This window comes from Monodelphis domestica, chromosome 1, assembly GCF_027887165.1.
Source record: "Monodelphis domestica isolate mMonDom1 chromosome 1, mMonDom1.pri, whole genome shotgun sequence".
Taxonomy (NCBI): domain Eukaryota; kingdom Metazoa; phylum Chordata; class Mammalia; order Didelphimorphia; family Didelphidae; genus Monodelphis; species Monodelphis domestica.
Genome location: NC_077227.1, coordinates 315,702,272 through 315,727,713, shown reverse-complemented (window position 1 = coordinate 315,727,713; position 25,442 = coordinate 315,702,272). Strand labels below are relative to the sequence as shown.

The following is a 25,442-nucleotide window of genomic DNA, read 5'->3' as shown; positions in this document are numbered from 1 at the left end:
CAAAGATCACTGGATGTAGATTTAATCTGCCATCTAATTCCTAGATGACGTTGGCAAGTCATTCACCTGTTAGCCTCCTTTGTTTCTTCAGTTATAGAATGAGAGGGGGAGGATTAGATGACTTTAGTGCCAAATCTATAAGTTGATATTTTTTTCCACTAATGCCCTGTACCTCCCATGATGCCTTGTGCTTCCTCTGGCAATCCAGGGGGACCATAATGCCCTGCACCTTCCCTAATTTGACATACTCATATCCCTGATGACCCATTTCTGCTTGGCGTCCTATGTTCCTCATACTGACGCCTATCTCCTCACCTGCTTTGTGTATTCCTCCTGTTATGGCCTTTGTCTCCTTCATACCTTGTACATACATCATCTAAACTCTGGTCTTGGCAAACACTTTATGCTTTCTTTAAAGACAGCAGATGCTTCCTTCATACCCTGTGTTACCCTTCATACCCTGTGTCTCCTCGAATGTTCATATACCCTAACGATCCATGATTGCACTAATGCTATATGTCTCCTCAGACATTATCTCCCTAAATGGCCTATATTCCTGATGTCTTAAGCGTCTCAAAATGCTATCTGCCACTCAGAGAAAACCCTGTATGTCCACAAATGCCTCCTCTAATGTCATGTCTTCCCTAATTTGTCTGTGACACAGATGAAATCCTGCACACTTTAAACTGTTACCACAAAAGGCCTGTGGTACATGTGAATACTCTGTCCTCCCTAATGCCCCGTGCCTTTTCAAACACCCTGTGACCCTCCCCCATCACCGAAAAGGCACCTTAAGTAATGTCTAACGCCCTGTAATTCACTTAACACCCTGAGCCTCCTGTGACACTATGTTCTTGCCAAAATAGCCTATGCCTCCCTTCTGTTCTACATCTCCATAAACACCCTGTACCTCCTTAGCGTCATATGTCTCCCCTCACACACTGTGCTTCTCCTAATGTCTTTGCCTCCTCTAACAACCTGTGGCTTCCTTTAATTCCATGTCTTTTTTCTTAAACCCTTACCTTCTGTCTTAGAATCAATACTATATATTGGTTCCAAGGCAAAAGAATGGTAAGGGCTAGGCAGTGGGGTTAAGTGAATTACCCAGGGTCACACAACTAGGACATGTCTGAGGCTGGATTAGAACCCAGGACCTCCCATCTCTAGGCCTGAATTCCATGTCTTCTTTAATGTCCTGTACCCCATTACATCCTGATATTCTGTCTGATAATGTCCAATTCCTCCCATAAGGTCCAGTGTTCCCATGACACCATGTACCCTCCCAATATCCTCTAACCCCCCATCAATGGACTGTGCTTCCTGTAATGCCCTATATTTACCATAATGTACTATGAACCCCTCCCTGTACTATATTGTGTCTAGATAACACTGTTATCTCCCCTAATCTCTTGTTTCTCTTCCTAATGTCTCTTCTAACTCTCCTGTATTACTCAATCAAGTACCTACTATGTTCTGAGCAAGGTAGTGAGGATTCAAAGTAACAAATGAACAGCCCCTTCTTTCAAAGGGCTTATATTCTACAGAGGGAAACAACATACAAATATAAATATATACCCAGGGTCACACAGCCAGGAAGTGTCTGAGGTCACATTCGAATCCAGGACCTATTCACATCTCCAGGCTTGGCTCTCCATCCCTGAGTCACCTAGCCCTCCCCTATATAGCCTCTTAAAGCCCTTGCCACACTCGAGTCCTAGTTCAATCAACTGACTTGCATTTATTAAGCACCTACTAAGTGTCAAGCTCTTGTGGTAGGTCCTGGAGATACCACCCTCAAGGAATTTACATTGCATCAAAGGAAAACAATATATACATATACAGGGGAGAAAATAGAATCAGAATAAAACATACAGGATAGTTAAATGCAAAGGAGTCATGGAAGGACACTAGCAGTTGGGGGAAGTCAAAAAAGCCTTTATAGTAGGGCACTTGAGCAGTATCTTGAAGTGAGAACTCCTCTACAGTAGGGATGAGAAGAAAGTGCGTGGAAACGTAGGAGACAGACAGAGATGGCATGCTGTGTGGGAGGGACCCAGAGACTGTGTGAAGAAGTAATATTTAATGAAGCTAGAAAGATAGGTCGAGGCCAGTTTGTAAAGGACTTTATTTTTCTCCAATATTCTTTTTATTTTTTTCTGTTACAGGTAGAAACAATTTTTGATAAGTGTTTTCTGACATTTTGAAATTCTGATTTTCTCCTTCCCTACCCTTCCCTACCCTTTCTAGGACAGTAAATAGACTGATAGAGGTTATACCCATACTTTCATGCAATACATATTTCCATTTTCCTCATGTTATGATAGAAGACATCTATTATACATGCAATAGAAATTTCATGAAGGAAATAAAGAGGAAAATGGCATGCTTTAATCTACACTCAGATTCCAACAATTCCTTCTTTGGTGGTAGAGAACATTTTCATCATGAGTCCTTGATGGTCTTGGAGACTTGCTTTGTGAAGGACTTTAGAAGCCAAACAGTAGAGTTTACATTTGATCCTAGAGACAATAGGGAGCCACAGAAATTTAGTGAAAAGAAGAGTGAGGACAGCAGCTAGGTGGCTCAGTGGATTGAGAGTCAGGCCCAGAAACAGGAGGTCCTGGGTTCAAATCTGACCTCAGACACTTCCCAGCTGTGTGACCCTGGGCAAGTCACTTAAACCCCCATTGCCTAGCCCTTACCACTCTTCTTAGAACCAATACACAACTGTGCATTGGTTCTAAGAAGAGTGGTTTCTAAGATTGAAGGAAAGGTTAAAAAAAAAGGAAAATAAGAGAGATAATGGCACAATTTGTGCTTAAGGGAAATCATTCTGGCAGCTGTACAGAGGATAGATTAAAGTAGCAAAGAGAATTGAGATCTACAGAATTGAAATAGTAGACATGAAAACTGATAAGGTCCTAAACTAAGGTGATGGACACTGTGGGAATAAAAATGGCAAGATTTGGTTACTGATTGGATACATGAGACTAGGGAGAGTGAGAATTTGAAATAGTACCAACGTTCCTACTAGGGGACTAAAAGACTGGTATACAGAAATAGGAAAGTTCGGTAGAAAGGTAGAAAGAAAAAAAAATATATATATATATTTCTTTGAGTCATCTGCTCAGAAATTACCATTAAAGGAGCGACAGAGAGAGAATAAATACAAGACAGAGACTTAAATCTCGGTTCTTGAGTTTACATTCTACTGGAAGATATGTGGAAGGGGTATCAGCAAAAGGACACAGATACATATATACAAGGTAGGAAGACAAGGGAGTGAAGGGAATACCAGATAATGAAGTTTAGAAATGTATGGAACAGGGTAGGGGGGAAGAGGTTAAGAGAAGGCTTCACAGGGGATGTAGCACTTGAGAAGAGCCTAGAAAGGAGGGAATCTGAAAGATAGATGTGAGAAGAAATTCTTTCTAGGTATGAGGAATGTGCTATGTAAATACAAAGGGTCAGCCCCTCTAGTGACTCAAGGCATGTTTAGGAAAAGGAAAATATTGAGACAGACTCAACATGAAGAAAAGTCTATCACATTACTTTTAGGCCTAATCTGGTTCCAGCCTATCTTTCCAGACATTTCACTCTCCTCACCTCCACGTTCCAGCTAGCTAGAACTGCAGACACTTCCCTGATCTCACCTTGCCTTCCTAGCCTAGAGCAGTGTTGAGGACCAATCCCCCATGCCTGAAACACATTCCCTTAGCATCTCTGCCTGTCAAAATCCTTCTCTCCTTTCAAGGCCCATCTCAGCTATCAGCTCCTCCATGAAACTTACCCTTATCCTCCCAATTGAAAGTAATCTCTCGCTCTTCTAATTTTCCTAGAGTTTTTTGTCTGGGCTTTTCCTTCGCCCTTTCCACTTTTTATTGTAGATATAGATATTGTGCATGTCATATGCCCCTGTTAGATAGGCCTCCTTGAGGGCACAGACTGTGTTTGTATGTCTGTTTAAGCTTCAGCATTCCAACCTAAGGCACTGCACATATTAAATGCTTAATCAATATTTAACTGAATCACATTAAATGATCCCTCAGCAGCTTTGAACACTGTTGATTGTGCTATCTCCCTGCCGGTTCTCTCTTCCCTTGGTTCCATGACATGTTTTCTCTTGGTTCTTCTTCTGTCTATATGGCTCCTCTTCCACTTCCTTTGCTGGCTTATCACCGATCTCCCACCCATAAACCTCGAGTGCCCCCCTAAGGCTCCAGCCTGAGTCCTGTTCCCTTTTATCTTCATACTTTTTCTCTTATGGATCTCACCAGTTTCCCAGGGTTCAATTATCATCTCATTGAAAATGACTGTCAAAGCCAACAACATCCTACTGGATATCTTTGCCTCGATGTCTTGTTGGTTGTTGTTGTTTCAACCTTTTTTCAGTCATGAAAAAAAAATCCTTTTGGGGTTTTCTTGGAAAAGATACTGGAGTAATTTGCCATTTTTACACTGTTCCCCATGGCTGGACTATACTCTCTCCATCTTACCTCTACAGGAATCCATAGCTTTCTTCAAGGTTCAGCTCAATTTTCTCTTAACCTCTTCAATCATCACTAGTTGTCCTGACTTTGGTCTTGCCACTGGATTTTGATGAATGGAAGACAGAAAGAGACTGTTGACTATATGCAACTCTGCTTCAGTCCCAAATAAAGGTTCATTACTTCCTAAGGAATTGGGTTGATCATCTCTATTTTTTAAAAATAGAGTCCCAGTCCCTAGCCCAGTACTTGTGAATCTTAAAACTGCTCAAATTCTACCTTAAAACATTTGGTTAAGGCTATTCCCCACCTAAACAATAGAGGTACTTGATCAGAATGTATTTGGGAACTTTAAAATTACTCCACCCATACTTAGGCATACCTTAGGGGAAGATAAAGTTGTAAAACTCCTTACTGAACAATGAAAAGTACTTAACTCATACTTATAGTAAGGCAAAAGCCCTTAAGCTAGGTCTGTTTTTAGATCTAATACAAAAGGGTGCTTGTACCTATGAAGGTCAAATTAATCACTAAAAGGGCAAGCTTAGCAAAGAGATGTGAAATACTCAGGAGTTTTAGTCTACCCAGAGAAGGTGATAACAAGATGTGAATTAAGAAGGTGATAACAAGATGTGAATTAAGAATGGTCAGGGGGCAGCTGGGTAGCTCAGTGGATTGAGAGTCAGGCCTAGATATGGGAGGTCCTAGGTTCAAATCTGACCTCAGACACTTCCCAGCTGTGTGACCCTGGGAAAGTCACTTGACCCCTATTGCCCAGCCCTTACCACTCTTCTGCCTTGGAGCCAATACACAGTATTGACTCCAAGAAGGAAGGTAAGGGTTTAAAAAAAAAAAGAATGGTCAGTCCTTTGGAAAACATCTACTGTGATTGGTAGATGTGAAAATTTAGGGGAGGTGACATAAGAGAAATTTCTCTTTAAAAGGAGCTGTCTGAACCAGTTCACAGGTAATTCGAGTTAGTTCAGCTTTGGTGGCTGAGTTGGAGCTTGGACTAGTTGGAGTAGCGGGGTCTCTCAGTGATTGAACTTAGTTGAACTGGAGGGTCTCTCTGAACACTAGAGTTTTGCTTGGAAAGAAGTGATTAAAGACTGACTTAGTTTATCTCTTAAAGAGAAAGGCCTAGGCCATTGGCCTAAGCCCTAGCCTTTTCCTATTATTTCCTCTTACTCTGTCTCTCTCCCTTTCTTTAGTTTCTTCATTTATATTAATTAAAATCTCCATAAAACCCAGCTGACTTGGGTATTTCATATTTGGGAATTTTTCCCATGGCAACCACTTATTTTTGATATAAAATCAAGATGCTAAAAATTTACAGTTTGGGCAATTCACAGTCTTGAAACCCACATTTTCACAGTCACAGTTTATGGCAACCACTCTTTTGTCTGTAACATACTCATTGTTAAATTAAATTAAAAATTGCAATTAGCTTATAAAATCTATGAGGCCCAGATAATATGTAAAAGAAAGCTAGATTAGGAAATCATAGCACCTTCATATTGGTTCTGCTAACCCTGAGTGAGTCACCCACGTCCTGTGGGTCTGTAGGCCTTGGATTCCTAAACTGTAAAAGAAGGGGTTGGAGTAGATAATTTATAAGATGAACTTATTATATAAAGGCATAAATGAGCTGAAGAAAGGGGTTTCATGGAAAGAGATTAAGTCAGAAAGACTCATCTTTGTGAGATCAAATGAAACCTACTAGTTGTATGACTCTGAGCAAGTCACTTAACCCTATTTGCCTTAGTTCCCTCATCTATAAAAGGAAGGAGAAAATGGCAAAACACTTCAGTATCTCTGACAAGAAAAACCAGTTGGGGGATAGCGAGGTAGCCCTATGGATTGAGGTCTAAAGATGGGAGATCCTAGGTTCAAATCTGGCCTCAGATACTTCCTAACTGTGTGACCCTGGGCAAGTCACTTAACACTTACTGCCTAGCCCTTACCACTCTTCTGCCTTAGAACCAATACACACAATTGATTCTAAGATGGAAGGGAAGGGTTTTTAAAAAAAAGAAAAACCTAATTAGGGTCAGGAAGAGTTTAAATCTGGCTTCAGACACTTACTAGCTGGGTGCCCCTGGACAAGTCACTTAACCCCATTTGCCTCAGTTTCCTTATTTGTAAAATCCACTGGAGAAGGAGTTGTCAAACCACTCTACTATCTTTGCCAAAGGAAGAAAAACACAAATAACAAAAAAAAACAACTCAAATGAGGTCATGAAGAGTCAGACACAACTGAGAAACCAGTGAACAATAACAATCACAAGAGGCAAGAAATCTGGGTTCAGGGTCAGGATCTAACTCTTATGTGATCAAGAATAAATCCCTTCCCCTTTCAGCTTCCTCATTTGTAAAATTGGGAATAATCCTTCTTTACCCCTTTCACAGAACTGTGGAGAGAAAAAGTGCTTTGTAAACATGAAAATGCCATCCAAATATGAGCTATGGTCATTATTCCTTGACTTACATGACACTGCACTTCCATAGTTCTCAGGTATGTTGTGCTGGTCAAGGTTAAAAACTTGCTCTAAAAAAAAGTATGTAGGATGCATTTTTCAATTTAATCTGAGTTATTAACATTTTCGCTACTACTTTATTAAGTCCAGACAACTAGCAAAATAACAAATCAAGCCCTGTTTGGGGGCATTTGCCAATTTCTGAAATGTAAATGTTCACTCTGAAAGTTTAATAACTGGATCTCCTGACTCAGTTTAACCTGGTCCAAACTTTTTTCTCCCTTTTGCTGTAAGGGTCTTCCAAGGTTCTGTCCTGAATCTTCTTTCTCTTTATACTCTCTCCCTTGGTAATCTCATTAATTCCCAAATCTATATATCTAAGTCTTCATGACCACCTCCGTCTTCCATTGGTGTTTCAAAGTCAACAAGTCAAGAACTAAATCCATCCTTTCCATTCCCCAAATCTGCCTTTTCTCCCAACTTTTTCTTTTGTAGACACTGCAATCTTCTCCAACATTTAAGCTAGAGTTATTTTTGACTCTTCCTTTCTCCTCACACATATCTAATCAAGCAGCAAATCTTCTGAATCCTTCCTCAACATTGTTCTTTATACATGTCTCCTCTCCCTTCTCACTGCAGCCACACTAATATGGACCCTACTTCAAAGTGCTGAGGTGTCTCATAACAGCTTTCTAATTGATATCCTAGCATCCAATCTCACTTTCTCCAATTAATCATCTACATGCTACTCAAATTACTTTTTAAAACACCCTTTCTTTCTGCCTTAGAATCATTACTAAGTATCATTTCTAAGTTAGGAGAGAGATAAAGGCTAGGCAATTGAGGTCAAATGACTTATACAGAGCCATGCAGCTAGGAATTCATCTGGGCCTGCATTTGACCTCAGAAACTACCATTTCCATGTCTCCCTCCCTCCCTCCGTGTCTCTCTCTCTCTCTCTCTCTCTCTCTCTCTCTCTCTCTCTCTCTCTCTCTCTCTCTCAATGGGGGTTAAATGATTTGCCCAGGGTCACACAGCTAGGAAGTATATGAGACCAGATTTGAAGCCCCCATGACCTCTCTATCCACTGAACCATCTAACTGCCCCCCATTCTCCCATTACTTCTTAATGTTCTGCTCTCATATTACTCCTCTACTCAAAAACCTTTGTGGCTTCCAATGGCCTACCAAATCAAATATAAACTCAACCACGGACATGCAACTCCAATCTACTTGTCCAGTCGTCTCAAATTACTCCTCCTTCATGTACAAAACATTCCAGACAAAACCAGACTACTTACTCTATACATCCAAAGGAATGCCTCTGAGCTGTAAATCCTCTTCCATCTCACTGCCTTTATTCCACTGAAGCTCCTTCCTTTTTTTAAGGTCCTTCACTCTGGTGCTATTTCCCCCATGAAGTTTTCCTTGATTCTCCCCATTGAAATAGATCTCTGGCCCAATCACATTCTCCCTGGTATTACATAGCCCTCTTAGACTATAAGCTCCTCAGGGACTAGGGCTGCCCTTCTTTGATTGAGCCTCATCCTCTAGTAATTAGCACTTTCTCTCTTCCTATTGAAATTACTTTGAAACTATGTATATATTTTTATTTAATTTGAATGTTCCTCCCCCACCCCCACCCTCAGTAGATTGTAAGCTCCCTGAGGTTTGGACTAATGGCTATTTGGGCTTTATCTATGTGACCCTAGCAAAATGCCCTTCACTGTGCACACAGATGTTTGTTGAATTCCATCCTTGTATCCCCAGAGCCCAGCACTGGGCACTGCCCATAGTGCATTCAGTCCTCACTGAGAATAGTTGCCTCTGGGGGGAACCCAATCCTCACATGCAAGTAAAAGCTGGTGGAGTAGATCAGAGGGAGAGCCAAATTTATAAAGAAAACCAGGGTGAGGGGAAATTGTGTCAACCTTTGCAGACACATAGGGTTCTAAGCTGAGCCTGTTACATGAGGACTGCCCTTCAGTCCCTCCAGTTACCTTTCTGCACTTTCCTTGGGGAAAGGGACGCCCCAGCGCCATAGGATCATGGGATGTGAGAGAGGTAAGCCACCTTGGAGACCAATTCCCTCATTTTACAGAGGAGAAAACAGGGAAGAGTCTTGTCCAAGGGCATCCATCTAATAAGTAACCGAGCTTAATCACTCATTAGCCCCCTGCCTGAGATCCCGGGGACCTGGGCAGCTCTGAGCGCACTAGGGGATAATTTACTCCAAGCCCCTCTGTATACTGAGGACGAAACGAAAGACTAGGAAGGTCACCGCAGAAAAGTCCAGATTGGAGCTGAGTTTCCCTTCCCAGTTCGCTTGGTTGCCCGGGAGAGGAGTTTCGCACCGATCTCCAATGCCCGCTGTCCACTCTCAGTGCTCCCTGCTGCCCTGCCGGTCAGTGCGCCCTGACTCTGCCAAAGGGCTCTCCCCAACCCCCGCCCCTCCCGGGAAGTTATCGACATGACGTCACCGCCCCCTCCCGGAGTCCCCGGCTCCATTTAATGGTCCGGACGCTGGGACCTCGGGGCGCAGGGACAGCACCCAGGCAGCGGCAGTAGAGCAGAGTTCAGAGGAGGAGCCCAGTGGCGCCAGCGGGAAGATGTCCGGGCCTCGGGCCCCCAATGAGCGGCCAACCGGCCCCGGGGGCGTGAAGCGCGGGAGGCTTCAGCAGGAAGCAACAGCCGTGGGCTCCAGGGTGACCGTGGTGCTGGGCGCACAGTGGGGGGACGAGGGCAAGGGCAAGGTAGTGGACCTGCTGGCCACCGACGCCGACGTCATCTGCCGCTGCCAGGTGCGTGCACGCCAGAGGGCTAGAGGGGCCGAGACCTACCCCAGAGATCTGGGGACAGGAAGGCGGATGGGGGTGGGAGAGGCAATAACTCCTCTTGATGGCTTCTAACCACTGGAAACCAGCTCCTCCCCTCCGACCACCTCCACCCCCCTTCCCGACCCCATTCCAATACCTGGGACCCCACAACCTTCCTAGACCTCCCAAGAGACCTTTGAAATCCCTATCCCCACCCTACTTCAGACCCTTGGGAACCCCTGCCTTAGGACCCTCATCTCCATTCCTCCCAGGAGGCCCCCAAATGTGCCTTGGAACTCGGGAATACATCTCTCCTCAAGAAGCTTTGCAAACTTTTCCTGCCTTACAAAGACCCCTGAGAATGGCCTCACTCCCCTTCCCCTACACTCTTCCCCCTCAGAGGCTCTTACAGACTTTTGAAGCTAGTTGGGTGCAGAATGTCTCCCTCCCCTTTCCCCAGGACAACCCTCTATGGATGGAGGTAGACTGGAGATAGTCGAAGCCCTGCAGGAGTATCCCCCAGCCCCTTCAAGAGTAACTCTGGTCCCTTGGGGGCAAAAGAGAGGGACTAGGCTGAGGGGGTGGGGTACAAGGCTGAGCTATAAATAAACAAAAGCCACACAAGCTACTCAGCTGTGGACACCAGATCCTGAGGTGGGGGAGGTGGAGGAGGAGAGGGGGCTGGGATAGTGCCTAGTGTCAGGTATCTCTGCCTTCCCTTCTCTTCCTTCTACACCCACTTGATTTAGAGTCAGAGGACCTAGGTTGAATCTTGGCTTTGTTCCTTACTTACTATGTGAACTTGGGCAAATTAATCAATCTCTTTCACCCCAATTTCTCCATCTGAAACAAGAAGACTTTATTAGATGACTCTTAAGATTCAGTTCTAAATCTATGATGCCTCAGTTTCCTTAACTGGGAAATTGGAGTGACAGTTTAGCAATTCAAGCAACATTTTTTGAACATATCTTTCTGCTAAATGCTAGGAATATGACAGACTTTCCTTTCCAGGACCTTATCACCACACAAATAACTGTTATATAAAGGGGATTAGATAAATAAGTGGTATAGTGAATTGGATCTAGAGTCAGGAAGACCTGCATTCAAATCTTGCTTGGTATACTTTAATATAGTGTGTGACCCTAGAGTAAGTTATTTAATCTCTCTGTTCCTTAGTTTCATCATTTGTAAAATGCAGGGTTTGGACTCCAAGATCTCTTCCAGTTCTGAATGATCCTATAAGATAAATACAAAGGAGTGATTAAAATGAATGGAGATACCACTTTCACTTGGAGATAATGGAGTAGACTTCGTGGAACTGGTGGCATTTGAATTGATTTACTAGAGTGGTTTTCCATCTCCTTGTCTAACTCATTCTACATAAGAGGAAATTGAGGCAAACTGAACTAAGTGATTTGCCCAAGGTCATACAGCTATTAAGAGTTTGAGGTCAAATTGGAACCCAGGACCTCTCTATCCCCTAAGCCACCTAGCTGCTACCTTATATTAAAATGTTAAATTCAGTTTGCCACACCCTGCAATAACAATTCACTTTTCTAGCATACTTTAAGATTTACAAAGTACTTTCCCTGAAAGACTTTTGTGAGGTAGGTAGTGTACATACTATTTATCTTCATTTTATAGATGAAGAAGCCAAACAAAATGATTTGCCCAAATTTACACAACTGGCAAGTAGAAACCAGGATTTAATTCTAATGTTTCTTGATTACAGTGTTTTTTGGGCTCTTCAACATTTATCTCACATATCTCCTTCTCCCCATTTAGAAACCTCTCTTTTTAAAACTCTTACTTTCTGTCTTAGTAACAACTCTAAGACAGGGAAGGGCAAAGTCTAGGCAAATGGGCCTAAGAGACTTTCCCAGTGTCACACAACTGGGACAGTAGAAACTTACCAATCAGGTTTGGGAGAATCTTAAACTTTCTTCCAAGACCTTATGAGATTTATCCTTTGGCAGGAACCCAGTGAACCAATATCAGAAACCATGGTCTAAAAATAAAGCCCTATTCTCTAAACCATATCTGAAGCCATAGAATTTATTCCTTAATGGTTAGCATACTCCCACTCTATCATACTCTCCCATCCCTGTGATTCCAAACTGCATAAAAACCCTGCCCTTTTTCCTACTAAGTTCTCTTCTTCTCATCTCCCTTAATGTCCCAATCAAGATCCTTCTACTCTGCTCTCTGGAATGCATGTTCTATAGGTAATGAACTTGTTTTCATCTTAAGGCTTTTCCTTTCTCACTCCTTCCATCTTCTTCTCACTGAGTTCTGGCTCCCTACCGATGGCACAGTCCTGCTGGCCTTCCTTTCCAGTAATGGTTGCAATTTCACTCAAGCTATATAGAGGTGTAGTCATAGTAGTCCTTGATCTCCATTACTACTTTCCACATTGTCCCTTCACCATAATCATCCAGTAATTTCTCCTCTTTCTGAGATTCATTAATCCATATTTATCACTGAGTCAAGCTTTGTGTAGGTATTATTTATCAGCCCCAGGACATTCTCCTTACTTTCTCAATGAGTTCAGCAAATTTTTTCTCTCCACCTCAACTCTGTTCAGTCATTTCAGCTCTGTCACACTCTTCATGACCCCATTTGGGGTTTTATGGGCAAAGATACTGGAATAGTTTGCTATTTCTTTCTCCTGCTCATTTTTAAAAAATCCTTACCATCTGTCTTAGAATTGATATTAAGTATTGGTTCTGAGACATGAGTGATAAGGACTAGGGAACTGGAGTTAAGTGACTTGCCCAGGGTCATACGGCTAAGACTAGGTTTGAGCCTAGACTCTTCTAACCCTTGACCTGACTCTCTCTCCACTGAGCAACCTAGCTGTCCCTCTCCAGCTCATTTTATAGATGAGGAAGTGAAGCAAACAGGGTTAAGTGACCTGCCTAGGGTCACCCAGCTAGTAAGTATCCATGTTCAGTTTTAAACTTGAGATATAAGTCTTAGACTTCAGGTCTGGCATTGTATCCACTGAGCCACTTAGCTGCCCATCCTTCTGTTAGATCACATTAACACACTTAGTACCATTCCATCTAACATCCTAGTTTCCCAATTCTACAACTCACTTATTTCCCAGGACCTTCACCCTATTTCAGCCACACAATAGAGATGGTCATACTTTTAGTCTTGCCTTCATTCACAAGTGTTCAGCCAGGAACTATGAAATTCCATTATCTGATCATAATATTTTATCATTTTTTCTTTCCTTCTGCCCAATTCTGTTCTTTGTCTCCATCATAACCTTCAATTTCTCCACTCCCCAGTTCTTTCCTGTCACCCCCTCTGTGCTAGTTACTTTTTTCATCCATTTCCTACCTTGACTCCTTGATGAACAAGCCCATGCTACAATTGAATGCCTTTCCCCATTATCCTGAGTGTGTCCACTGAAAATTTATGTCATATAATCTCAACTGGGACAAGGAAATCCTTTTTCATTTTCCTGATTGATTCACTGTTCAACTCACCATAGAAGCTAAACCAAATATTTTCATACCATCTCCTCAAACCTCACATGGTAACCCCTGCCTTTACCCTATCAGTTGGGGAAAAAATTGACGCCATTCACCAAGAGTTCTCTCTTCTTCTCCCCTCAATATCTCACATCACTCTGATGTCTTCCCCTACTATCTCTTCCTTCACCTCTTTTTCATATGAAGACACAACCATTCTCCTTGCCAAGAAGAACTCTTTCCATACACCCTTGATCCCAACCATCCCATCTTCTTCAGCAGATGGCCCCCTCTATCATCCCCACTTCAAATAATGGTCAGTTTTCAGCTATTTTCTTGTTGCCTAAGTACATTTCTCTCATCCTAAAATTTTTTTAACTCCTTACATTCCCACTAGCTATCATCCCACTAGCTATATTGGTTCTTCCTTTCCACTTCCTTTTCTCTCATTGCCTTATAAACTCTCTTCAGTATGACATCCAATCTCATCATTTAGCCAAAATTGTTCCCTCCAAAGTTACTAATCATCTCTCAATAGTCAACCTAAATTCCAGTTCTCAGTTCTCATCATCTCAGCTGCATATCTACTATTCCATGCCTGGAATGTTTTTCTCTCCCCATCTCTGCCTCCTGGTTTCCCAGATTTCTGTCAAAACTCAGCTAAAAAAGCCCACCTTCTCCAAGAAGCCATTCCCACTGTTTGCTCTTTGCTCCTTCCTTCCTTCCCCCTTTGGTTTCTCCTCCCCCTGCCTTGCCTCTAGGATAAGCTCCCATTTATACAAATATATCCTGGGTATATATGCATCTTGTCTCCCCCATTAGAAAGTGAACACAATAGCAGCAATTGTGTTTCTTTGCATTCCTAGCACTTAGCAAAGTGCCTGGCACATAGTAAAGACTAAAATGTTTATCAGCTTGATCTGTCTCTGTAACCTCCACTCTCCTCTAAAGTCCCAATCAAGAACTGGGAGAAAGGAAAATACTAGCACTTCAGCTCCACAAACTCCTCTTTTCTTCCCAGGACTTCAGAGTCATTAAAAATCCTTTAAAAAATAGCATGGTCATGGGGGCAGCTGGGTGGTTTGGTGGATAATGCCAGACATATAAATGAGAGTTCCTGGCCTCAGACATTTCTTAGCTGTGTGACCCTAGATGAGTCATTTACCTCCATTGCCTAGCCCTTATCCCTCTTCTGCCTTGGAATCAACTGATTCTAAGACAGAAGGTAAGGATTTTTTAAAAAAAATAACCTTGGGCAAGTCCTTTCTCCCTCTCTTATATCACTAAGACTGAGTGGGATGAGTCCTATATCTAAAATAGGGCTCTGGAAGAGTGTGCCTTACTCAAAAGAACTAGGATAAGCCAAAAAGGAAAGTAGAGGCATATTGTATAGATGGATAGATAGATAGATCGATCAATAGATAGACAGATAATAACTAGACATACTAAAATACAATTATATATTAATAAAGATAGATATACAAATATGAGAAAATCCAAGAACCAGAGGAGGGTAGCATATGAAAGTCATTTGGATAAAGATGAACAGAGGCATAAATAGAAACAATATTTTTATGGGAATATACTACAGACCACTTGTATAGAAGAAGAAAATAGCTGCGGGTTTTGAGAAAGAGCTCAAAAGTCTTGAATGAGATATTAGTGATAGGGATACGTTTTATTAGCAAAAGGAGCATATGAATGAAGGAATTCCCTCTACAATATATGTCTGAGGGTTAAATGACTTGCTCAGGCTCACAAAGCCAATGGATGTGAAAGGCAAAAATTTAAATAAGATCTCCCTGACTCTGAAGATGACTCCCTATTCCCTACACTTGACTCTCTCTCTAAGGGACTTGAGTCTAGATATCTGCTAGAGCTATCTGTCTGTGTCAAAGTAGAGCAGCCAGTTTCTTTTTTGATCCTTCAAAAGGTGAAGGGACCAGTGAGAGGAAAATAAATTCTAGATTCTCACTGATAAGGAAGAACTACTTGCTGGAACTGCAATGATGAGAACTGGAGTGAGGAGTGATAACTCCACCTTAGAAATTGTGAACAGAGTGAGGAAAGGGAGGAATTTTCTAACATTGGAGAGTCAATTTCAAAGGATACAGAAAAAGGGTAAGATCCTATGTACAGAAACTCTACTGAGGAAGTCAACGAAGTAAAATAATAGCAAGCACTTATATAGGACTTTAAAGTTTGCAAGGTACTTGACATGCTATCTCATTTAATTCTCACAGCAACCCTGTGAGATAGATACTATTATTACCCCCATTTTATTATATCTGACAAAACTGAGACTCAGAAAGATTAAGTGACTTGTCCCAAGTCACACAGTCAGTCAGTAAGTGTCAGAGGCAGGTTCAAAACCAAGCCTTCCTAGTTTTAAGTCCAGAGCTCTCTCCACTGTGTCACATAACTACTTGAAAACATGCAGGAAAAAAGTTACAATGAGGACAAAAAGGGAAGAATGGTCTCAAGATACTGATGTGGTTGCATAGAGAACTCACTAACCCCCTGATTTAGATTAGATTTACCCCCTGAGAGAGGTCCAGGACTTTTCTTACTTGTACTGAGTTACCTCATTCCCCATTGAGAGAGCTCTGTCACTCTTGGCTATTATGTATTCTAGACACACTTTCTCTGACCTTTAGTTTACAATCAATTTGAATAAATGGTTTCTTTAAAGACAAAAAACATGTCTGGAAAATTAAAAAAAAAAGAGTTAAGTACTGGAAGCTGAACTTTTGTCTAACATCCATCTATAAGATTCCTGCTAGGAGGTAAGGCAGATGGGGAGAAACACTAAAGACATCCAGAATGGATGGAATAGGTATATTGGGGAAGAAAAGCAAATCAAAGACAGATTGTCTGCTGCTGGGGCTAGAAAGCTAGATGTACAATTTCAGAGTAGCATAACTTGGGTTTTTGTTCACATACAAGTTGAATGGCATTAAAAGGAAGCCCCTTTCAGCTCTGGAGATTTTGTGCTCAGTGTAAGTATGGGAAATGATTTTGACAAGTAGTCGTACTAATCGGGATCTTATGAGAAGAGTGTTTCTAAACCTTCAGGTATTATAGAAATGGAAGGTGCCGTCTTCATCACTATGAAGATAAGCCCCTTTCCACTAGTTCAAGTAAAGTTCTCCCTCCTTACTTGCAGGAAACTCCTGGGGTTATTTCCAGATATAAGAGGAAATATGCAGACCTTACTGGAAAGGGGGTAGACAGAGGATCTGGAGAGAGAACAATATACACTTATGAACCAATGCCCAGTGGAAACAGAGCAATGGAAGAATTGTGGGAGAAGTCAAACCAAGGACCTTGTCCTTGCTAAAGATCTATCAGAGAACCCCATGTACTGAAGAATAACTACAGAGAGGAATGATCGGAGGAGCAAGCCTAAGGACCTTGCTCTTGTTAGTACTAGAGAGATCATCACAACAGAGTGCATTCCTTTTTCCTGGCATTCTAAGTCATGTGGCCTTGGTGGCTCCCAGGAGTAAAGTAGGCTCTAGCAATCCTGAGCTACAAAATGTAATACTGTATGTTGGAAAAACTGTATAGAATCCTGTGGAAGATGGAGGAGAATTTTCTGAAGATCTAATGGCTATAAGCCCATTTGATATGTATTTGTTAGACTAAATTTTTATATATACAACTATCCCTTCTATATTACAGGGGTTAAGAGTGTAGAACTCTGGTGAACTGGAAAATCCACAAAAATTATTTGACCCTCCCTTTTTACCAGAGGAGTCGGAATTTTTTCTTTTTCTTTCTTTTTTTTTAATATTGGTTTCAAGGCAGAAGAGTGGTAAGGGCTAGGCAATGGGAGTTAAGTGACTTTCCCAGGGTCATACAGCTAGGAAGTACCCGAGCCCAAATCTGAACAAAAGCTGTATTTTAGCATAAAACATGGACTTTCAGAATCTCAGGCTCCATGGCCAAAATGGCATGCTATGGTGAGCAGCTGCAGCCTCTTCAGAGTAGGGTAACCAAAATGTTTGAATGCCCTGTCAGATAAGCCTCAGTTGAAAGAACTGAGTATACTTAGCCTCAAAAAGAAAACACATCCATATATAATTTTTGTTGTTGTTCAGTCATGTTCAATTGTTCTTGACCCTATGGACCATTGCACACCAGGTCCTTCTATCCAACACTCACTACCTCCCAGGATATGTCTAAGTTCATTTTCATTGCTCCCATGATACTCTCTGTCCATCTTATCCTCTGTTGTCCCCTTCTCCTTTAACCTTAAATCTCTTTTAGGCTTTAAAATATTTCTCTAAATTCCAACTGGGAAGTATGGAGGGCAGGGGAGGGGAGACAAGAAAAAGAAAGCTAAGATAAGTCAGATGATGACTGAGGACTACCCTAGCTGTCCTGTCCTTGATGACTTCAATTCATGAGACCCATAGAATCTGTATCCCAAGTTACTGAAAGAATGGGCAGCAATGAATGCCAAGCTACTGTTGTTAGCTGTGAAAACCTATAGTAAATGGGAGAGTTACTACAGGAATGGAAATGGACAAATGTCATATTCTGCATTTCAAAGAAGAAAGGGCAGTTCTATTTCATTCCCAGCAAAATTCTAAACAAACTATTAAAGAGATAGTTTGTGAGCATTTAAAATGGAAAGTAGTGATTAATCTAAAACCAGCATAGATTATTTTATTTGTATCATTATTTTTTATTTTAAATTTGTTTACTTGTTCATGACATTAAAATTCCCAGGTAACTCCTTCCCTCCTTCTCTCCCCTCCTCATACTAGAGAAGGCATCATTTGACCAAAAGATATATGTATATAAAACACTTTGTCTTGCTTGTTTCTATTTGTCAGTTCTTTCTCTGGGGGTGAACATTCATAATTGCTCACCAAACAATATTTCTTATGCTATATAAAATGTTCTCTTAGTTCCACTTATTTCATTCTTCAAAATATTATGTAGGTCTGTCAATGTTGTTTCTTTTAAATCCTTCAATATTGTGTGTTGGTTCCAAGACAGAAGAGTGGTAAGGGCTAGCTAATGGGGATTCCATGACTTGCCCAGGATCACACAGCTAGGAAGTGTGAAGGACCAGATTTGAACCCAGAATTTCCTGTCTCTAGGCCTGACTCTCAATAAACTTAGCCTCCTACCTGCCCTTATTTCCATGTTTTTTTTTACATTAACCTTCTTGTCATTTCTTACTGTACAGTAGTATTCCACAATCCTATGCTACAGCTTGTTTAGCCACCCCCCAGTTGAGGGGAATCCCTTCAATTCCAATTCTTTGCCACCACAAAGGGAGCCGCCATAAATAGTTTAGAATGTATAGGTTCTTTCCCTTTCTCCCCTAATCACTTTTGGAAATAAACCTAATACTGGTATTGCTGGGTCGGAAAGTATACAGAGTTTTATAACTCTTTGGGCATAACTCCAAATCAGCATAGATTCTTTGGGGAAAAAATCCTGACAGGTTATTAGACTCCTAAAATCGGATGACTGCCACAGGCATACTTCAATTTTGACAAGGAATGCAGCAGTCTTTTAAAATATTTTGTGGACAAAACAAATGCAGGCTATATGATATAGATGCATTCAAAGCCAGTTGCCTGAAAAGAGTGATTAATTAATGCTTTGGAACTAATTCCAATGAATTAATTGGAAGAATGTCTTTAATACATGAGTTCTGGCTTTAGCATCTACTGTTCGATATTTTAATCAAAGACTTAAATGAAGATATACTGATCACATCAGGTAAAAAAAAGCTGGAATGTATTCATAACTATTTTGTTAGGCTTGTGTCAATCAATAAACATTTATTAATCAATCGTTATATGCCAGGCATCATGCTAAGTACTTGGGATGAAAAGAAAACAAAAGACAGCCTCTACCCTGCTCACAGTCTAATGGGGGAAGACAAGTAAAAAAATATGTACAAATAAATTATATATGGGAGAAAAAGGAAATAATCAACAGAGGGAAGGCACTAGAATTAAGAAGTTGGGAAAAGGCTTCCTTACAGAAGGTAGGAGTTAAACTGGAATTCGAATGATGTGCTGAATTTAAGAAAATAAAATTTTATAGAGATAAGTGTAAAGTCCAGTACTCAGATTCAAAAAATCAATTATACAAGAACTAGATTAGGGAGGTGCAACTAAATAGTAGTCCATGGGGAAAAGACCGGATGTCCTAGGGAGTAGGGGTTTGGATGGATGGACTACAAACTCAGGATGAATCAACAATGTGGTATGGCAGTCAAAAAATGCTAATGCAAATCTTGGGCAGAATTAATAGAAGTATAGTACCCATTGTGCCTTAGCCAGACTACATCTCAAATAGTACTCCATTCAGGCTAACATAATTTGGAAATAACATATACAAAGTTCCTGGTCCAGGAGAAGGAACTGAATACCATGCCAGAGAAGAGTTGAAGTAACTAGGAATATTTAATAAATAGAAGAGAGTCTTGGGGTTGGGATAGAGGGAAATGGTCTATGTCTCTCCAAGTATTTACAAGACTACCATTTGAAAAAGAAGTTATATTTGTTTTGCTTAGTCTTAGGGGTCAGAATTAGGAACAACAGGGAAAATGAATATAAAAAAGTAGAATGAGTTATCTCAGTAAGTGATGGATTTCTCAACACTGAAAGTCTCTAATGGAGGCCAAGGTCCATTCATTAGGGCTACTTTAGAGGAGTTACATGTTTCAACTATGGATTCCATGCTATTCTATTAGATTAGTTGACTTCTGAGATCCCTTCCAATTTTAAAGTCCCATGATGACACAGAATCATAAAACAAAGAACCACAATACATAGAATGCCAAAGCTGTGTTTGTTGTTCAAGCATTTTTCAGTCATGTTTGACTTGCCATGAACCCATTTGGGGTTTTCTTGGCAGAGATACTGAAGTAGTTTGCCATTTCCTTCTTCAGCTCATTTTACAAATGAAGAAACTGAGGCAAACAGGACTTATGGTCTTGCCTAGGGTCACACAGCTAGTGTCTGAGACCATATTTAAACTCATAAAGATGAATCTACTTGACTGCAAGCCTGGCACTTCAATAAATACACCACAGCTAAAATTGTACTAAACCTTTTAACTTGGAACTTAGACTTTCAGAATACTAGAGATCATCTTGCTCAAGGTTATATAGCCATTAAAGTGGCATAGTTCCAAACTGGAACCAAGGCTCCCACATTCTAGGCAGAGGTTTTTTTTTTTTTCCAATGATATTATTCTTGGTGGTAACGTAGGATTCTCGAGAATCAGGAAGCCTGGGTCAGTCCAGACACTTTGGGCAAGTTATTTTGCTATTTTCACCATCTATAAAATGAGTATAATAATGTCCTCTTGTTTATTGTGAGGAAAGGATTTTGTAAATCTCAAAGCACTATGGAAGAGGGAAATACTATTATTATAAAATCATAAATCTAGATATGGATAGGACAAGAGAAAACATCTAGTCCAACATCCTCATTTTATAGATGAGGAAACTGAGGCCCAGAAAATTTAAATGCCTTGCCTACAGTTACACAGGGAGTAAGCATCAGAGAGAGGACCTAGGGCCATGTTCCTTGACTCAAAAGTCAGTGGATATTCCATCCTATGTTTTCTAGCTTTTTTATATCCACCACCATGCTTCCTCTTAATTAAATAATTACTATAATATTGTTTGACCCCTTCTTTCTCCTGTTTCTCTGATTTTCTCCATACTGTCTCCCCCTCCTTTTTTTATCCCCTCTCTACCCACAACTTTTCTACTTCCCTCTATTCTTTTCTCACTATTTTTCCCTTTCTCTATTCTTTCTCCTTTCCATTCTCTCTATTTTCTCTGTTCTCTTTTTTCATTCTCTCATTTCTAAAAATTTCTATTCTCATCCCTTTTCCTTGACTTCCCACACACCTTCACTATAAAGTCAGTTTTCTGTGTGACCCTGGCCTTCTCCCCAATGCTGACAATTTGAGCTAAGATGGTACCAGGAAGGCTGTGGCTGTCATGGAAGAGTATGGGTCTAACTATCCAAACCAAATTGAAGTGACTTGGGAATTATATGTTGTTTTGCTTTATCTCAATCTTTCCTTGCTCCAGTGATAGAGCATGGTAGAAAAAAAATGAAAACACACATATACTGACCACTGATTAACAGTGTTAAAGAAGAAATTTTCGGTCCTTTCAGACTGAATGCATTTGAACAATATATGCCACTTTTATATTCTCTGACTTTAGTTGTCCAGCCTCCATGCAAAGAAAAGAATAAAGAGTTTCTTCTCCAGTGTGAAAACTAACAGTTTCACAAAACAGACTATTCCATTTTCTAACGGTTCTCATTAGTTAATATTTCTTTGAATTGAGGCCAAATTTGCCTCAGCATCTCCTCATGTTGCTCCTAGCTCTGCCCTCTCAGGTCAAGCAGACGGAGTATAATCCATTAATCCAACAAGATCATCTTCCATTTAATAACCATTCAAGTTTTTGAAAAATGATTGCTACCCCCCTAGGCATTTTTTTCTCCCCTAGGAGGTGGCTGAGTCAATTCTTTGGCCTGATCCAGTTAATAGAAGTTGTTCACTTTGTGGCAGTGTGTAAGGATAATTCTGGCCTTTCCCCTGAGTTTGAAAGAGCTTCCTGGAAGAGGCCATGTACTTTGCCTCCAGGCTCCAACAGAGTGCCTCATCTCTGTCATTCTGAAGTTGCTGAGCCATCTCCTAAAGGACTGATGGCTTACAACCCGCCTGGCTTTCCCCTCAGCCAAGGCTGCTTGGAGCTTGACCTGTCTGGGTGATTGAGGGGAGACATTGTGACACAGCTATTTTGAGAGCCAGTCCTCTTCTGGTGGATAGCGTGTGAGGTCACCCAGGATTATAAATACAGAAGGAGAAGGTCAGGGGTCAGATTACCAGTGTTACTGCCCCTGTTACTCTACTCAAGTGCAAAGCTCAAGCTTGACTTTCTTGGTCCTCTCTCTTGCACAGCCTTACCCAGTCCAGAAAATGGACTATGCTTTAGGAGCCCCCATCCCTTCCTCACCCCCAGGCTAGAGATAGCTGACACAGCTGAGCCAGGGACAGAGCAAGGCAGTTATGCTGATAACAATATAATGTGGCCTAGAACCACAGCTTCTGGTTTATACAAACTCAGATCAATTGGAGGGTCTTCTCACAAATCACTCTCTTTGGCATGCGTGCCCACTCGGAGTTCCAGAAAGTATCAGAATTTGTAAAGGGCTCAACCTCTACGAAAGCATTCAGGTGAACAATAAACAGAATCTAGGACAGGCTTTATTTTACCCAACATAAAGAACAAAATAGAAAATATTCACCCCAAAGCCTATGAAGAAGTAAAAAAAAAAAGCCTTTCCTTCCTACTATAGTGAGCCCCTATTCCAGACTACCCCAAGGTTGAAAGTTCTACCTCTACTCCATAGGGGAAGGCAACTGGGGTCCATAAAAAGTTGACTCTCCCTCTAGGGAGCACCTTCCTATATAGTCACCTCCAGACTTGTAGTACTATCCTGGTTGAGCCTCCATCTTTCCTACCTCCATTTCACTAGTGTAAAGCACTTAAGGTTTGCTACAATCAAATGAACTTTCCTCCTGATGAGCTGTACTTTGACAGATACCATTATTCTTTCTTTCTTCCTTCCTTCCTTCCTTCCTTCCTTCCTTCCTTCCTCTTCCTTTTTCTTTCTTTCTTTCTTTCTTTCTTTCTTTCTTTCTTTCTTTCTTTCTTTCTTTCTTTCTTTCTTTCTTTCTTTCTTTCTTTCTTTCTTTCTTTCTTTCTTTCTTTCTTTCTTTCTTTCTTTCTTTCTTTCTTTCTTTCTTTCTTTCTTCCTCTAACCTCATGTTTTAGAATCCATAATGACACTAAGGCAGAAGAGTGGGAAAAGCTAGGCAACTGGAGTTAAGTTACTTACCCAAAGTCACACAGCTAGGAAGTGTCTGATGCAAAATTTGAACCCAGTATCTCCAGACTCCAAGCCTGGTACTCTATCCATTGTGCTGCCCAGCTGCCCCTCAGGTACAGTATTTCAAACTTTTACCAATTGACCTTAAACTTAAACCAGATGACCCTGGTTGGTTCAAACTGCCCAGATAGATCCCTACATGGGATTACTGAGCAATCAACCCACATCCCCAAGGTATATACCATTCATCAAACTTTTAAGTACTAGTGAAGGGCAAAGTCCAGTTTAGTGCTTTCATACCATGACTACTATCCCTTGCTACTCCTTGGCTCCAGCTCCTTGTTCTCAGAATTTTCCCATCAATCTGTCACTTTCACTGCACAGCTATCAGTCGGCTTGTGTTCCTGCAGCTCCCACCTTGGCATGACCCAGGAACATCTTATAGTTCTACCAGCATCTTTAGTCACTGCCATCTCCAGGGTTACATGGCTCCCTGTTCTCCTGGGGCCATATGATTTCCCATGAGTCCTTTGGAGGGACCTCAGATATGCCTGGTTTCTCTTTTAGGGAACTAAGATCCCAGTCTCAGCCTGAAGCACCTCTCCTCTGCTTCTCTCAGGACTGCCTTGTAGTTCTACTGCTGTCTTTAACTACTGCCATCTCTAGAGTTACATGGTAATCCATAGTAATCCCTTTCCTGTCTCCCTTGTGGAGCTGATGTCAGTCAGTCAGTCAGTTGTCACTAAATTCTCCTCTCTTCTGAAAAAATGTCTCCTCTCCATTTACCCTCTGTCCTCAAACCAGTCAACATTAATGTACTAGAGATGTAAGTCAGGGCAAATTCTACGGACTGAGTCAGAGCTCAGTTTGGACCCAGGATCAGTCTGAAAAACAAGATAAACCTAACTCTTCCATAGAAATGTTGAATCCATGCTTTAAGTACTAGGTTAATTCTTTATAAACGTTTTATTAATTCTTACCTTATACCTTAGAATCAATACTAATTGGTTCAATAATAATAGTTCAATAATCAATACAGTACTTGATTCTAAGGCAGAAAAATGGTAAGGGTTAGACAATTGGGATTTAAATGACTTGCCCAGGATTGCACTGCAAAAAAAATGTCTGAGGTCAGATTTGAACCTAGGACTTCTTATCTCCAGGCCTGGCTCTAACCACTAAATCACCTAGCTACCCCCTTTATGAGCTTCTAATGTGCATTTCCCTCTCAGGGATCAAGTGGCAGTCATCTTAGGCCTTCCCAGGCCTATTTTGAAATTTTGAGAACTCTTTTAGCCCAAGGGGAAGAATTGGAATTGAAAGTTCCTAAGAGTTTTTAGAACTTAAGAACTTTTGTTTATGTATTATCTATCAGTATTTGCTGTATTAAAAGTCAAAACATCTTAATATTATTATTAAAATAGTTTTACCTTGAAGGTCTCTTGGAAAGGTTTTGGGGAGCCCAGGGGTGTTGTCAAAGTATTGACTTTGAGAATCACTGCCAAAGAGGATTAATCCAACACATCGAAGACTGTCTTCTTAATAGTACATGGGGATCAGCACAGCATCTAGGCTGTCCTGCTTCATTTTCACTGTACAATTGGCTCAAAGCCTTTTGCAATCTCAAATTTCCTGATCTCTGCACCATTTCTTGCAAGTGAGTCATATGCTGCCATCTATTGATGCCTACTGTCCACCGAGTTCTCCTGTACCCTTGGCACCATCTGAAATTTTGATTTTTCAGATTGTGGTATTCTAGAATTTATAGCCATATAGAATCACCAAGTGAATTCTGATGTGAAAAATAAGATTCTTTTTTTAAAAAACCTTTATCTTCTATCTTAGAATCAATACTAAGGCAGAAGAGCAGTAAGGGCTAGGCAAGTGGGATGAAGTTACTTGCTTAGAGTCAGAGAGCTTAGAAGTGTCTGAGGCCAAATTTGAACCCAGGGCATCCCATCACTAGGCCTGGCTTTCTATCTAGCTCTCCAAAAAGTAGATTCCTGCATCAAAGAGCAGATTAGGATTGGCGAAATTCCTATTTAATTTCCCAAATGGAATCCAGTCTACTCTCCCTCCTGTTCAATTTCGGGTATAGGTTCATTTGGGTTTAGGTTATTTCATTTCAATTCAATTCAATGTAATAAACATTTATTATGTTGTTTTTGTTCAGTTTCAGTTTTCAGTTCAGTTGTTCCCAACTTTTCATGACCCCATTCAAGGTTTTCTTGGCAGCAATACTGCAGTGGTTTACCATTTTCTTCTCCAGCTCATTTTATAGA

At 41.0% G+C, this 25,442-nt stretch overlaps 1 protein-coding gene and 1 long non-coding RNA gene across 2 annotated transcripts in view; one reads left to right on the top strand and one right to left on the bottom strand.

The window, feature by feature from the left end:
* Window positions 1-2,111: 2,111 nt before the first annotated feature.
* LOC103094860 (uncharacterized) overlaps window positions 2,112-25,442 on the bottom strand; it is a 29,244-nt gene continuing 5,913 nt past the window's right edge. The window contains exons 2-3 of the long non-coding RNA XR_008915058.1: window positions 4,497-4,589; window positions 2,112-2,519 (exon numbers count right to left, since the gene is read on the bottom strand). This is a non-coding gene — a long non-coding RNA (uncharacterized LOC103094860). The remainder of the gene's footprint in view (window positions 2,520-4,496; window positions 4,590-25,442) is intronic.
* Window positions 9,288-25,442, top strand: part of ADSS1 (adenylosuccinate synthase 1) — an 83,211-nt gene continuing 67,056 nt past the window's right edge. The window contains exon 1 of the mRNA XM_001366493.3: window positions 9,288-9,764. Coding sequence (XP_001366530.1) covers window positions 9,573-9,764 — 192 coding nt within the window. The 5' untranslated portion in view covers window positions 9,288-9,572. The remainder of the gene's footprint in view (window positions 9,765-25,442) is intronic.